Source organism: Mustela nigripes, chromosome 4 (assembly GCF_022355385.1).
Source record: "Mustela nigripes isolate SB6536 chromosome 4, MUSNIG.SB6536, whole genome shotgun sequence".
Taxonomy (NCBI): Eukaryota; Metazoa; Chordata; class Mammalia; order Carnivora; family Mustelidae; genus Mustela; species Mustela nigripes.
The window spans coordinates 168,448,148-168,461,759 of NC_081560.1; the positions used below are offsets into that span (position 1 = coordinate 168,448,148).

Below are 13,612 nucleotides of genomic sequence, written 5' to 3' on the forward strand. Positions count from 1 at the left end.
GCTTCTGTCCTTGCCCACCCTCTGTTCAAGTTAGGAATCTAATCAATTCCTTAGTTGGCCCTTTGTCAAATTCCCCTGGTGGTGTCCTTCCCAGATAACTTCTGTTCTCCACTTGACATTCTTTGTCTATGTTTTGCTTGTTTGTTTGTTTTTATCTGGGTTGGCATTCTTTTTCAAGGGCAGTCAGGTTACTTAAAAAAAAAAGTGAAAACAAAAACAAACTTCTCATTTCACCAACTAAATTAGGTCATTAAAAAACAGTAAAAGAGCTCACTTCCGTGAAATTCTTTTCCACTGGTATTCTATCCGTTAATTATGATCCTCAAAGAATGGGAAATAAATGCACTTAAAATTCTGAGTTTATATACATTTAAGTGATTTGACTTGCCTTTTGGCTTTGGAGCATGCTGGAATTGTACAGGAAGTTAGGGAATTTCTTTGACGTAGTGCCGTCATTCACGGTATCTGTTCTTACTGCCCAAAAGGTAGACATGGAAGGAATCAAAGTTTGATTTGAATCTGTACTTACTCTAGAACTTTTCTGAATCATAAATTTCTTTTAATTCCCTAGCTTCTTGTTTCATGGTGATGATCTTCTCCCTTCTAAACATCAAGGGTATGCAAATTCATTAGATAGGAACTCTGGGAAGAGGGCTCTGCTTCATCTCATGTAGCCATGGTTAGGCAGCTGAGGAAAAAGAGGAAGGGCAGGTTGATTCTGTCTGTTTCAAAGTGACCATTGGCTAGACACAAAGATGACATGGAAGTTATGCAGGATCCCCCAGAGAGCCAGTGGCACAGCCAAAGATGGATGCCAGGTCACCAAGCTGGTTTATCTGCCTGAAAACATCTGCTTCACTACTAATCAAGAAGTGAAACTTCCGGATTTAAGGATCAGAACTTTATGCTTCCAAAATCTACCTACAAGCTCCTCCTGAGCAGAAACACAATGCTCCCCAGAAAGGGGTAACTCCTTCAGTTGTTATAAACCAATGCCACTTCAGAGGGAATGTTAATAATTAAGAATAAGATCCTATGAACAGAATGTGGAAACACATAAAGTGGGAAAAAGCAGATGGGTAAAAGGGCAGTGGGACATCTGGGTCGGGGCAGGTGGCAGAGGGTGCAGAGATGAACTTAAACTTCTCTCAAAGACCATATGGTATATGGTATGTCTCACCATGTTCCTCTTCTCTTCTTTTGTACCCCCAACACCCTGTCCCAGCACTTACCAGCATTTGGCCCAACATGGTTCTCCATCTCTTGCCTTTTTTCCTAGGTAGCAGGTATCAAAGGGATATTCTTGGCAAACAAGAAGGTGGAAGACCAGGTGAAGACATACATCACTTACAACAAGGGCAGAGACTGGCGCCTACTTCAAGCCCCAGATGTGGACCTGCATGGAAGTCCAGTACACTGCCTGCTGGTCAGTCGCCCAGTCTCACATGACGTCCACAGGGCAAGCTGGTCACCTGGGGATGTCCCATCAGGGGCTTTTTTCCATCAAGCGGTCTTAGGAACTTAGCTCGTACTGGGCAGGGATTTCCCACAAGTCCCAGAGCAATGATCTACGGCCTAAGACTGCCAGACCACTTGGATGGAAAGTTCAGTCGAAACTCACAGGCTCATACTTAGAATACACCATGTTCTCTAATTCTTAGTACGATAAAGATATGTTTAAGAAATAGTGCCTGAGTTCCAGGGTTCTAGACAGAGCTCAGGAGTAGAAAACACACCTGCTAACTGATACTGATATGAAATAATTTGATGAGTGTGTGACAGATGTCAAGGTAAGCAGAAGTTGCCTTGCAAGCCCAGGAGAGATCAGCTGGGGTGTCCACGTGGGACAGTGGTTAATCTGTCAGCATTCTCAGGGTGTCCAGTATGTGGAATATTGGGGTAGGCACTCCGGAGGACATAATAAATAATTTCCTCTGCCCTCAGGTGTGGCAGCTCTAAGGTGGGGAGGGAAGACAGATCATTAACAGTGAAATTCGTGACCCTCAGTGTTGTCTTAGAGCGGACCTATGTGAGAAACTCTTCCAAGGCCCCAGAAATGGTTACATTTCTCCTGAGCAAAAAAGTTGCCTTTTGCCATCGCTAAAAAGCTTTATTACCAACTTACCATACTGTAGACATTATGTTAAAAACCAGGAATATGGGGACAGATAGGGCCTTTCCTTTCCTTTCCTCTTTTTCCCCCCCTGTAGATTTTAATCTTTTCTGCTGGTGTTCAGGAAGATCAGAGACAAATGCACACCCACCTCCAGGAGCTGGTCACAGTGTGGATTTCCTTTTTTCCTAGACCTTACCCATGGCTTCATCTTATTTTCTTAGCCTTATTTTTTCCTTTCCCCAATATCATCATTCTCTTGTATTTATTTATTATATAGGATACATCTCTATAATCCCTCATCCTTTTTAAGAACACCCAAATGAGGATAAATAAGAAAATATATTTCTATTAGCTTTAGACAATGTCTTCAAACATTCTAGGTAAAATTCAAGTAACATTATAAACAGGAATCAGATAATAAAGGAGAAAGAGAAGCAATCTGGTTGAAGAATAGTTTGGGGGCCTGGAGACTGTTCACTTAGCTTCCCCTCCGCATCCCTCCCAGTGGCCGCCTATAGCTCTAAAGAGCTGGATGTCATGGTCAAGATCAGAAACAAGGGAAGGTCAGGATCATTCTGTGGGAAGGAATGGTCAGGGAGGCTTCATGAGGCTGACTATGGACTGGACCTTGATGGATGGGGCGGAGATGAGGAAGGGAAGGGAGGCCTACAGTTGGGATGGAGGCAGCTTCTGACATGAGCATACCCGCTGCCTCAGGCAGAAATGTCTCCTGCCCAAATTTTAGTGGGCGGCTCTTTCTGGAAGCCTCATCTCTGCTGGGGCAGGATTGTGGGTCAGAAGTTTGCTGGAATGAAGCTGTTTTCTTCTCCGTTTCAGCCCTTCTGCTCCTTACACCTGCACTTGCAGATCTCTGAAAATCCATACTCCTCAGGAAGAATCTCTAGCAAGGAGACAGCCCCGGGACTCGTGGTGGCTACAGGTAAGAAAGACATTCCCTGTGCTTCTTCCTCCCTGATGCCTTCTGGAATACATTTATCACTTCTTTGGACTCATTTGAGCATTTTGGTGACAGTGATGAGCACTCTCCCCAGGAAATAAGCAGGGTCATGGCACCCCAGGGCCAGTCTTGTGACCCAGGAAAAGAGCTCAAGACACTTGTAACTTCTAGGTTACCCACTTTGCACACCGTCACAGAGCTGTCCCCTGTGCTTATTTAGCAAGAAGCGAGAGGTTTTCTCAAACTAAACTGACTGATCAGAAAGCTTGTTTGTCATGGGGAATTCTCACTTTAAGACACCTTTGGTATATGAACTTGCCAGCTCACCAAATATAAGTTGGGGTTGTTTTCTCTTTACACAGAGGATTCTTTGCAAAGGCTTTCACCCCAGAGCTGTTTTTAATCAGGAGGTCTCTGGTGCATGTAAAGGTTTGTTTACACATGATTAACCACTTGGCTGAGAGCCTGGGGGAAAGGGCAGAAGAAACCTAAGGTTGCATTGTTGGAACCACTGTCCACTGAACATCAATCAGAAATGAAGATGAAGCAACTCTGAAATGAAAATGAAGGTGCCCGGGGAATGTGCTGATTAGCCTGCGTCTGATTTCTAGGCACCTTTCAGGAATACGTTGGTGGCATAAAGCAAGGCGGGCTTCTCATCTCTGAAGTCAGAGCTCTGGTGTTAGGCTTTTCTCTAATGAAAGCAGATAAATTCACATTGACTCCCTGAGGTGGTACATTCTGTCTTGTCTCGTTAACCTGAAATTCTGGCTCCTAGAGTCACCGCTCTCTTAGACACAACTTCCTTCCCTGTGCCGCCAGTGGCAGGAACTTTGAAATGCCACTGGGGACTCACCATGTGGATGAGATTTGCAGTGAGCATTCTAGGTCCTTCTGTCAACCCCGTAGGAATTGAATCCCCATATTGAACACCACTGGCTTCAGGATAGGCTTCAACCCTGGTTAGTGAGAGATGAGGGCAGGTTCAGTTGCTATTCTGGCTTGGGGAGTGATCCCCACACTTCTTAATTGGGTCGGACCTCCCAACTTGTGGGTTGGACACCCTGGCTTGGAGTAGAAGCAACATAGAAAACAGTAATCCAAAAAAAAAAAAACAAAAAAAGAAAGAAAGAAAAAGAGTAATCAATAATGAAAGTTAATATTATTTATTATTTAGTATGCCAACTGTATAGCCAGGCATTGTCCTGTGTGACTTAACCACTCTGAACTTCAGTGTTTTCAGTGGCAAAGTGTGGTTGACAGTACTAACATAACAGAATTGAAGGGTTAAATGAAGAACTGCATTTAGGGTACTCGGACAGTGCCTGGGACATGTTGAATGCTCAGTACACATTAGCTCTTATCATCAGTAATATTAGAGAAATTTAACCCTCGTCGTCTCGTAAAAATCAGAGGTAGGAGAGTCCACAAGATCTGGAAGAGTGCTCAGAGCATAGTGAGGTGGGATTAACTGTAGATTTACCTGAGACTATCATGCACCCTTAAATTAGTCAAATGTTAAGTCTTTATAAATGAACAAACATGGATACGTTAAATAAACATTTGTTTTTGAAAGTTTTTGTTCATGGACACCCGACCCTTGAACAATGTGGGGGTTCAGGGTGCCAACCCTCCTGTAGTCAAAAATCCACATATAATATTTGAGTCCCTGAAACTTTACTAATAACCTGCTCTTGACCAGAAGCCTTACCAATAATATAAAGAGTCAATTAACACATATTTTATATGTTATATGTATTGTATACTATATTCTTACAATAAGGTAGACTAGAGGAAAGAAAGTGTTATTAAGAAAATCATGAGAAAGAGAAAATCCATTTACAGCACTATACTGTATTTACTGAAAAAGAAAATCACAAGTGGACCCACAGAGTTCAAATTCATGTTGTTCAAGGGTCAACTGTATATCAGAATTTACCAATGCCTTTTACTCTGTGCTTTGTAACTCTCATAACTTCGTGTGGCTCCTTGCCATACAAATGTCGTGGGGGCGTTGGGAGGGGTGTAACACAGCTGAAGCGATCCTGATGAAAAGCCAGCCCTAGATCGCTGGCACATGCCTCCTCATGCCTGGCTTCTCCTTACCCTGCTCACCAGCTCTCCCTGAGAGGTGGTTTGCTCGCAGGAAAATAATTATGAAGTCAAGCAAGGATGTCTTCAGTGGCCGGCATGGAGCCTGTCTCTCCAGGGCCCTCTCACACATCCAGTCATTTCACCTGCTTCTGGGCGTCCGTGACCCTGGGCTCCCTCCCTTCTGCTCGCGCCTCCAGCTGCTCACCGACCACCTCTTCCCCTTCGCTCTGAGGTGTGGTCTCAGGGGAGCTGCATGGAGGCCAGGATTCATCTCTAACTCCTGTTGAGGCCGTCTCAGAAGGCAAATGGAATTCTTGTCCGGAGAGTCGGACAGTTGCTTTTAGCCAACAGATGCACGAGGGTTCTGAATATTCTTACCATTGTGCTTTGAAGGTAGGCATTTTCACAGTGCCTTACAGTGTGCGGAGCTTTCACTGTGCCTCAACTACACAATAGCTGTACAACGCCGAGAAGGTAATGACTCTTCTCAGTCTACAGATGAGGAACTGGGGGATGAAGAGGAAGTGGTGTTGGGCCCACACCAGTCCTCACTCGGACTCCAGTTCTCTTCTGTCCCGCCAGCCCTGGTCCTGAGTCCCTTCATGTGCCTGCCCCATGCTACCCCTGGATCCCTACCAGGCTTCCCAGAAACTGAAGCTCCTTGGAGGCAAATTCCTCCCTCTAGGGCATTGTGCACTGTCTGCTTCCTCTTTCCCCAAGCCCTTAATCCCCTGAATGGGTGTCTGGGCTGGTGAGAGAAACATCTCTTACTCTAGAGGACTCCAGAATTCTCTCCCTCTCTTTATGCTTTTATTTTTGCACCCCCACCTCCATGTGTTTAACTAAGGAGCAGAGAAGGATAGCCCTGAGAGGAAATGGGAGATTTTACAAGTTGTTTAAAGTTGCCAGAAAGGATAGTGGAACCTCCAGGATTTACCAGCTAAGCCACTGGTGAGAGAAGCTCTGTGTTCCTCCCTGTGTGTCTCCTTCTTCTCTCTCATTGCACCACGTAAGTGGGGAACAGCTACCTCTTCTTCCAACCTGACCAGAGACTGCTTCGGGGAGCCTCCTGGTTTCAAATTTTCCTTCTCTGACACCAGAAACCAAATTATTCCTATCCAAGATTCCCCATGGGGCCACTTAAGGACTGCCCACGTTCTAAGAGCCAATTGTCCTGCATATATCTTTTCTGTTCCTCCCTCTGGGAATGAACATTCTGGTTTCTGTGGTGAGCAGCATTTCTTTCAGGGCTCCTTTCAACTGACAGAAGATATGTCCCAAAACAGACTTCGCTGTGAGCCTTAGATTCTCATTACCACAAAACCTCCAAAATCAGTCTGGTGGAACTTTGAAGGGGGCTTAGGGAGTTGACCGAACCAGCTTCTGCAGAGGCTACAGGGTAATGAGACAGGCTCTAAGAAGCCATGATGAGGACAGCAGATTCCAGCTCAAGAGTGACTCTGCCCCTGCCTCCGTCTCTCACTCTCTACCGTGTTGGTAGACATTACTGATTGATCACCATGCTCTGTTCTTTGGAAACCAAATCTGGCTTCAGAATCCTTCTTAACAGGCAGCCATCACCAAACGATGGGAGTTGACATTCTCTGCCCCATCCCTCTTTTCTTTCTTCATCTGTGCCTTCCAGAAACTGTTCTGGAGAGTTGAATTCCAGATTCCAGACAGATCTCCACAGAGCTGCTCACTGTGCCTCTCCCGGCTCCTCTCGTACCTACTGCCTGAGCTGTGAGCCCCGGGGTTATTTTTGGAAGCCTGAGTGTCAAAACAAGTTGGCTAGTTGTGTGCACCCTGGTGCTGATGGGAGCTTGACAAGCTGTAGCCTGGCTTTAATTTCTCATTTTGAAGCATTAAATGTCAGGAGCTCAATTAACATTTTCATTATTGCATTTTTATTGTGCTCTTATTTAGGCTACAGATGTGTGGGAGCTAACATTCCCTTCCTGCTATTTTTAAAGAAAAAAAATATCAGCCAAAATGATAAATTCTTACATCTTTAGGGTACTTTCCTTGTTCTTGATACCTCCCCAAATGCTCATCAACATCAGAACATGATGTAATCATTTGTTGATTCATTCATCCATTCCACAATTATTTATTGAGCAAATGACTACTACATTTGGGGCATTGTTCTGGGCTCTGAGGTGAGGGAGTGCCCATGGGGTATCATTGGGCAATGTAGGTAGACTAGAAAATCTAGATCACTATCTTTTTTTAATTAACGTAATCCCAAGGTAATTTTGTGCAAGGGAAAGAAAAAGAATGGGAAAGATAGAATGAAGGGGTGATATGATGGAGGCATTTAGATTGGCACAAACCAGGTGCCACCTTCTCCTGTCATCCTTGATGGCCGTGATCTGCTGAATATTTTCATTTTATTCTGGGCAACCTGTAAACTTGCTTACATAGTCTATAATATTGGGTCATACAACTGCCTGGTACTCAAGGGACAAGTGGACATGTTTAAGTTCAATACAACTCACATGTATACGCATGGACCCACACACAGGCACACACACAGACACACACACCAGTTTTCCTTAGGTTACAGTTATACATGAGGAGGAAGGTGACCTTAGGTCCACCTTCTCCGTGCATGTTTACTGTTCCACTTTTTGCCACCTTCAGGGAACACATATCACAATCAATTTTAAGAGACTGTTGGTAAGAGCATGAATTGTTAAAGAGATCCAAGCTCATTGATATCGAGTCTTTGAGTCTTAACCATTTAAAAATGCATTCCTGTCCTATTATTTACTTTGGTTTCCATATTGTTTTTTTCTTCTTGCTGTGTTTTTGATATGGCACCAAAAAAGCACTACACACATCAACTTTATTTTCATTTATTTTAAAGAAATTCTTAACAATTAATTAATCATTGTTTTTAGTAGTTTCTACACCCAACGGGGAGCTCAAACCCATGACCCCAAGATCAAAAGTCACATCTTTTCTGACTGCGCCAGCCACGCAGCCCCACATCAACCTTAAACATAACTTGGAAAACCTTAACTCTCTGCCGCCTTCCCCCCAAGTCCCAAATCAGCGATTACAAACAATCTGCTTATGTTTCAGGCAACATTGGCCCGGAGCTCTCATATACTGATATTGGTGTGTTCATCTCTTCTGATGGGGGCAACACATGGAGACAGGTAACTGGGAGAACTGGGGCAGGGATGAGGCATTTAGGGCAAGTTTGCCAACATCACTTTTCCTGTAAATTCTCAGGCTCAGTATGACTGTGGTTGCAAAAAAACATGGAAGAAGCTGTTCAGTTTGATCCATTTTTGCTGACAGATGGGCAGTGGGGTAAAATGAAAGCATTGGGCAAGGAACAGAAAGAACTGGAATTTTTTCATTTTTTTCCATTCTTTCATTCAGTGTAAGTATGGGACAGCCATTGGATGCTAAGTACTCTGCTGGTTTCTGGGGATACAACTGATGAAATGCTTCCTATTCTTAATGTGCTATGGATCTGGGTAGATGGGTCCCTTTACCTTGCTGGATCTGTTTCTTTATTTACAAGATGAGTGAGTTGGAATATTAAAAACACAAAGCTGTGGAAGTCTCTGGTGGGTTAAGTATTATGTAGGCCCAACCTAAAGGAAGTATGAAACAGATTAACAGATACATATCCACATGAAAAATTAATTCAGTTTTATAAACATTTATAGCACACTGTCCAATAGAACTTCCTTCAAGGATGGAAATTGTTCTGTGTCTATGCCATCCCATGTGGCTATTGAACATTTGAAATGTGGCTAGTGTGACAGAGGAACTGAATTTTTTATTTTATTTTAATCAATTTAAATTTAAATAGTCTCACGTGGCCACTGTATTAAACAACACAGATTTATACAATGTCAGGTAGGTGTCAAATACAAACCTGAGGAGGCAATTGAATACTTTGGAGTCCCTTTCTTCAAGGAGTACAAAATTAAGTAGAGAAAACAGCTTCATAAATAACTAACTATAGTTTAGAATGTTTTTTTTTTTTTTTTTTAAAGAGAGAGAGTGCCCATGAGCAGGGGGGATAGGCAGCGACAGAAGGAGAGAATCTTAAGAATTTTAAGAGAGTCTTATGTGGGGCTTGATCTCATGACCCTGAGATCATGACCTGAGACCGAATCAAGAGCTGGATGCTTAACTGACTAAGCCACCCAGGTGCCCCTGATATTTTAGTGGCATTTTTAGCCTGCAGGGAAAAGGGAAGAATTGATTCTACTTGAGGAAACTGGGAAAGACTTCACAAGAAGAGTTGACTTTTCACTAAGTCTGAAAGGTGAGAAGGTTTTCAGCTGAGGAAGATGAAGGAGGAGCACTGAACATCTTGATGCAGGTGCGACCACCGTCTACTATCTAACTGGACAAGTTCCACTTTTGGATCTCTTAGTGAAGCTGTCATCACCATCACCAGCATCACCAGCATCACCCCCATTGCTACCACTGTCACCACTACCACTATCAGAAGAAAAATCTACCAAGCCCACCAGATGCAACCAGCTATTTTAAGTACTATAAGGCATACAACAAAAAATAGTTAAGGTTCCTCCCCACGGGCCATAATTAGGTAGATGAGGAGCAGACTCATCATTCAGAACATATCTTCTTAGAATATAAGATAATCTCTTAAGTGTCAAATGAGGATGGAAACTGGAACTGGAGTTTCTGGTACAGAAACTCCCAACAACAAACCATTGTCTCTCCAACTCAAGAAATAGCTCACCTGGCCAAGTGGCCACTGCAACATTCCTTCCTTGTGTTGCCACTACTTTGGTTCTCTTTTTCTTTTTCCTGTTAGCTAGGGATTCCAGTTTCCACCCCAGTTTTGCACAGGGCAATTGTTAGCGGTGGCCAGAGTGATCAAGAGGAAAGTGAAAAGTGAATGGTATCCCTGTCTTCCCCATGCTGAGACTGAGACTCCTCATCCACAGACTTCAGTCCAGCATCTCCATTATGTGTCTTATCACAGAGCCCACATTTGAGCTTTGGAGAGAAAATGCTGGCATTATAGGTTCAGAGTCCCTGTTTCTATTTGATATACAAATGAATCACCCTGAGGTCCTTTTTGCATTAAGACTACCATTAATGTGGACATTTTTATTTCCTTAAAAGGCAAATGTGAGAAAGGAAACCAGTTGAGAGGTTAGGCCTGAAAATCCATTTACTTTTTCTCTGTGGTGTTCCTGGGGGCATATGTACAGGGGACCCCATTCCTCCTAATCTCTCTCTTTTAAATAGACCTCCTTACCTTTTCTACTATGGTTCACTTAACCCACCATCCCAACCTCTCCATCCAGGCTGTAGGAAACACCCGTAGTGGTTAAGAGCCAGAGGAATTGTCCAATTCCAGTTTCCTCTAGAAATCTAAAGAAGGGTTGGTTTTCTGCTGCAGAAATATTTTTTCCTGTTTCAGGTTGGAGATATGATAGTTGTATATAACAGAAGCATTGATACATGTGGGATTACATTTGGAGTTCTCATTGCTCAGAGCCTAGCATCATAGTAGGTGCTTAGGAAATGCCTCTGGGTAGATGGATGGATGGATCTCTGAATGTGTGAATGAATGAGTGGATGGATTAATAAGTAAAGGACAAAGAGATGAATCAAGAGTGAGTAACTCTAGGTCTCTTGAAGCACTGTGTTACAATGTACCTTAAGAGTAAAGATCCTCAAGGGTCAAACTTAGGCCTTCATCCACTTTGCATGGAAACCTAGGAGGTGGTGGCTCAGTGTAAGAAATTGGTCATAATGTATACATTAGTGTCTACAGAAATTATCTTTACATTCCTAGACAGTTTATGAACAACACTGTAAGACACAGACCAATTATAAATTAGCAAAAATCTGCTTAGATGCAAAAGAAGAAAGAGCTGAGTAGTAACTTACTTGGATGCAAAGATGGGGAAACATTTTTGAAGTCATATTTTCTTTTGTGTTATCTAGCTGCACATCTTGTTATCTCAACTCTTTGTAGCATACTGGTTCATAGAACTACTGGAGGGAGTCCTGGAAATGCCATTTGAGTGGACTTGGGAGAATTATTTGTTTTCTCCAAAGCCCATGTCTTCATCTTTTAAGTGGGGATGATAGTACTTGCCAAACTACCTGATAGGATTGTTGAAAAGCTCAGAACCTAGATGAAACAATGTGAAAGATTTTGTAAACTGTCAAGCACTATGCAAATGTAAGGTGTTGCTATGATTGTTGTTGTTGTTGTTGTTGTTGTTCCAGATCTTTGATGAAGAGTACAATGTCTGGTTCCTAGACTGGGGTGGCGCCCTCGTGGCCATGAAACACACACCTCTACCAGTCAGACATTTGTGGTAAGGACAGCTCCCTACCCTATTAATGAGCAATTTTTTAGTGGAAAGTGTTGGAATAAGTTTTTCTGCATGACTTTGTACCCATTTACCTATTTCCTCTTTCATTTATTCATCCATCCTTCCATTTAATATACCTTCCATCATCCAACTCTTAGGTAGCAGTGATAGGCCTGCAGATAACTTAGATGGGAAGTATAATGATTAGAGCAGGGTAGTAGGAATGGGGACTCATATAAGCAGAAAAGACCAGGAATAGCCTGTGAGTTCAAACAGCTGAAATTAGGAATCCAAAATACAGGAAATGAAAATTGCTGCAAGAAGAATGTTAGGTTCATATAGCAGACACAAAATTCAGTTCTAGCTAAGTTGTGTTTGCAATGTCTGTGAATGTTCAAGCAGAGATGATAATTTCTCAGGTATATTCATCTGAATGTCAGTACAGAGGTCTGGGCTGACACTCCAGATTTGGAGTCATTAGCCATTAGATGGTAGGTAAAGCCATGGCAGTGGGTTCAATGCCTCAGAAGAGTGGGTACAACAAGGAGAAGCCAGTGGGGCATAGTTGAGTGTCAGCACAGAGGACAGAAAATAAATTATGGAACAGACCAAGAAGAAGTAGACAAAACAATAAAAACACAGGAGAAGTATTTTCATGGTTGCTGAAGAAAGGGATGATCAATAGCACCCAATTCTATAATCAGACCAAATTAGTTATGGAATGAAAAACAATATAGGATTAAGCAATATAAAGGAGTAAGGGAGGTCAATAGTGATCTGTGTCAGAGTAGATTCAAAAGAGAAGTGGGATTGAAAGGTAGATTATAATAGGTTTATGAATGATGAATGAATGAATGATAAGCAATGGATTGAAGTGGGAACGCTGTAGATAATTTTCAATAAAATTGATTATGGAATGAGGTTGAGTGTGTATATGTAAGACCCTCCAGTGAGGACAAAGATCTGTGAAAATATATTTTGATGGTGATGGTGAGAAAGATCTGTGAGAATATGTGATGATGATGATAATGATGATGTTGATGATGGTGATGATGATGATGATTCTGTTGTTGGGTTTTTTTTTTTTTTGGCTTTTTGCAGGGAATGAATGAGTACAATATGTGTTTATATGCTGAAGGGGAAGAATTTCAGGCTTCCAATGCAGCAAAGTAAATATTTGAGAGTGAATATTTGACAGTAAGGGTATGCCAGCTTGAGTGCTGTTGTTGGGATGAGCCATGAGCTGGAGGATGGACTCTGGCTTAACTCCCAGATCCTTGATTTTTGGGAGACTAACACTTTTAAAGTCAGAGGTTTACTGGGAAACATCAGGCTGTAATCAGGAAAAGCCATAGGACTTCTAGGTGCCAAATTCAAGCTTCAGTCACCTTGGCAAGGACTCAAGAGGGTTTCTTGAGTTATTAAGTTAAACCATATCATCTTGACATTTTTGTTGGTCAAAAATGGTTAAATACATCAGTTTCTTAGAGCTCAAGCTAACATAAATCCCAGTGGTTTTTATCTATCACTCTGTCTTCAGACAGATAATGAGGTTAAAGTTTTTTAAAAAGTACATGGAGCCACTGGAAGGAAAAGTGCTCTATCAATTCAAGAATAAGCATATACAAGTTCTCACTGTTATTCTTTACCATCCTTTTACTACTGATTATATACTTTTTGGGTAGAATCAGAAGTGTGTAATTACTTAATACTAATGATAATCAGGAGTTTTTGAGGAATTCTATTCCAGGCACCATTCTAAACTCTTTACATGAATTATCTCAGTTAGTTCTTTAACAATCCAAAACCTTATGTGTGTGGGTACTCTTTTTAATCACATATTTATAATGGAATTGAAATGCAGACATAATAAATTCTTTGCTCAAGGATACACAGCTAGTACCTGGTGGCACTAGGTTGGATCTCTGTTACAGATGTTCTTCTGTTTTAAATGAATTTTCCAGATACTTTAATGAGGCTTATCACATGGCCCCAGCTCTCTGGGAGGTCATAGTTAAGATAAGGAGCTTAAGTAGTCCACATATCACCAGAAATCCAGCAATGCCTGCTAAAGTATGCTGGCCATATGTATTGCTGGGATCTTAGCAG

General features: G+C 42.2%; 1 protein-coding gene across 2 annotated transcripts in view; it reads left to right on the forward strand.

Annotated features, from left to right (window-relative positions):
- Positions 1-13,612, forward strand: part of SORCS3 (sortilin related VPS10 domain containing receptor 3) — a 586,552-nt gene that overhangs the window by 485,253 nt on the left and 87,687 nt on the right. For both annotated transcript variants that reach the window (XM_059398521.1, XM_059398522.1), the window contains 4 exons: positions 1,280-1,426; positions 2,954-3,056; positions 8,256-8,332; positions 11,415-11,506. In XM_059398521.1, the coding sequence (XP_059254504.1) occupies positions 1,280-1,426; positions 2,954-3,056; positions 8,256-8,332; positions 11,415-11,506 (419 nt within the window). The remainder of the gene's footprint in view (positions 1-1,279; positions 1,427-2,953; positions 3,057-8,255; positions 8,333-11,414; positions 11,507-13,612) is intronic.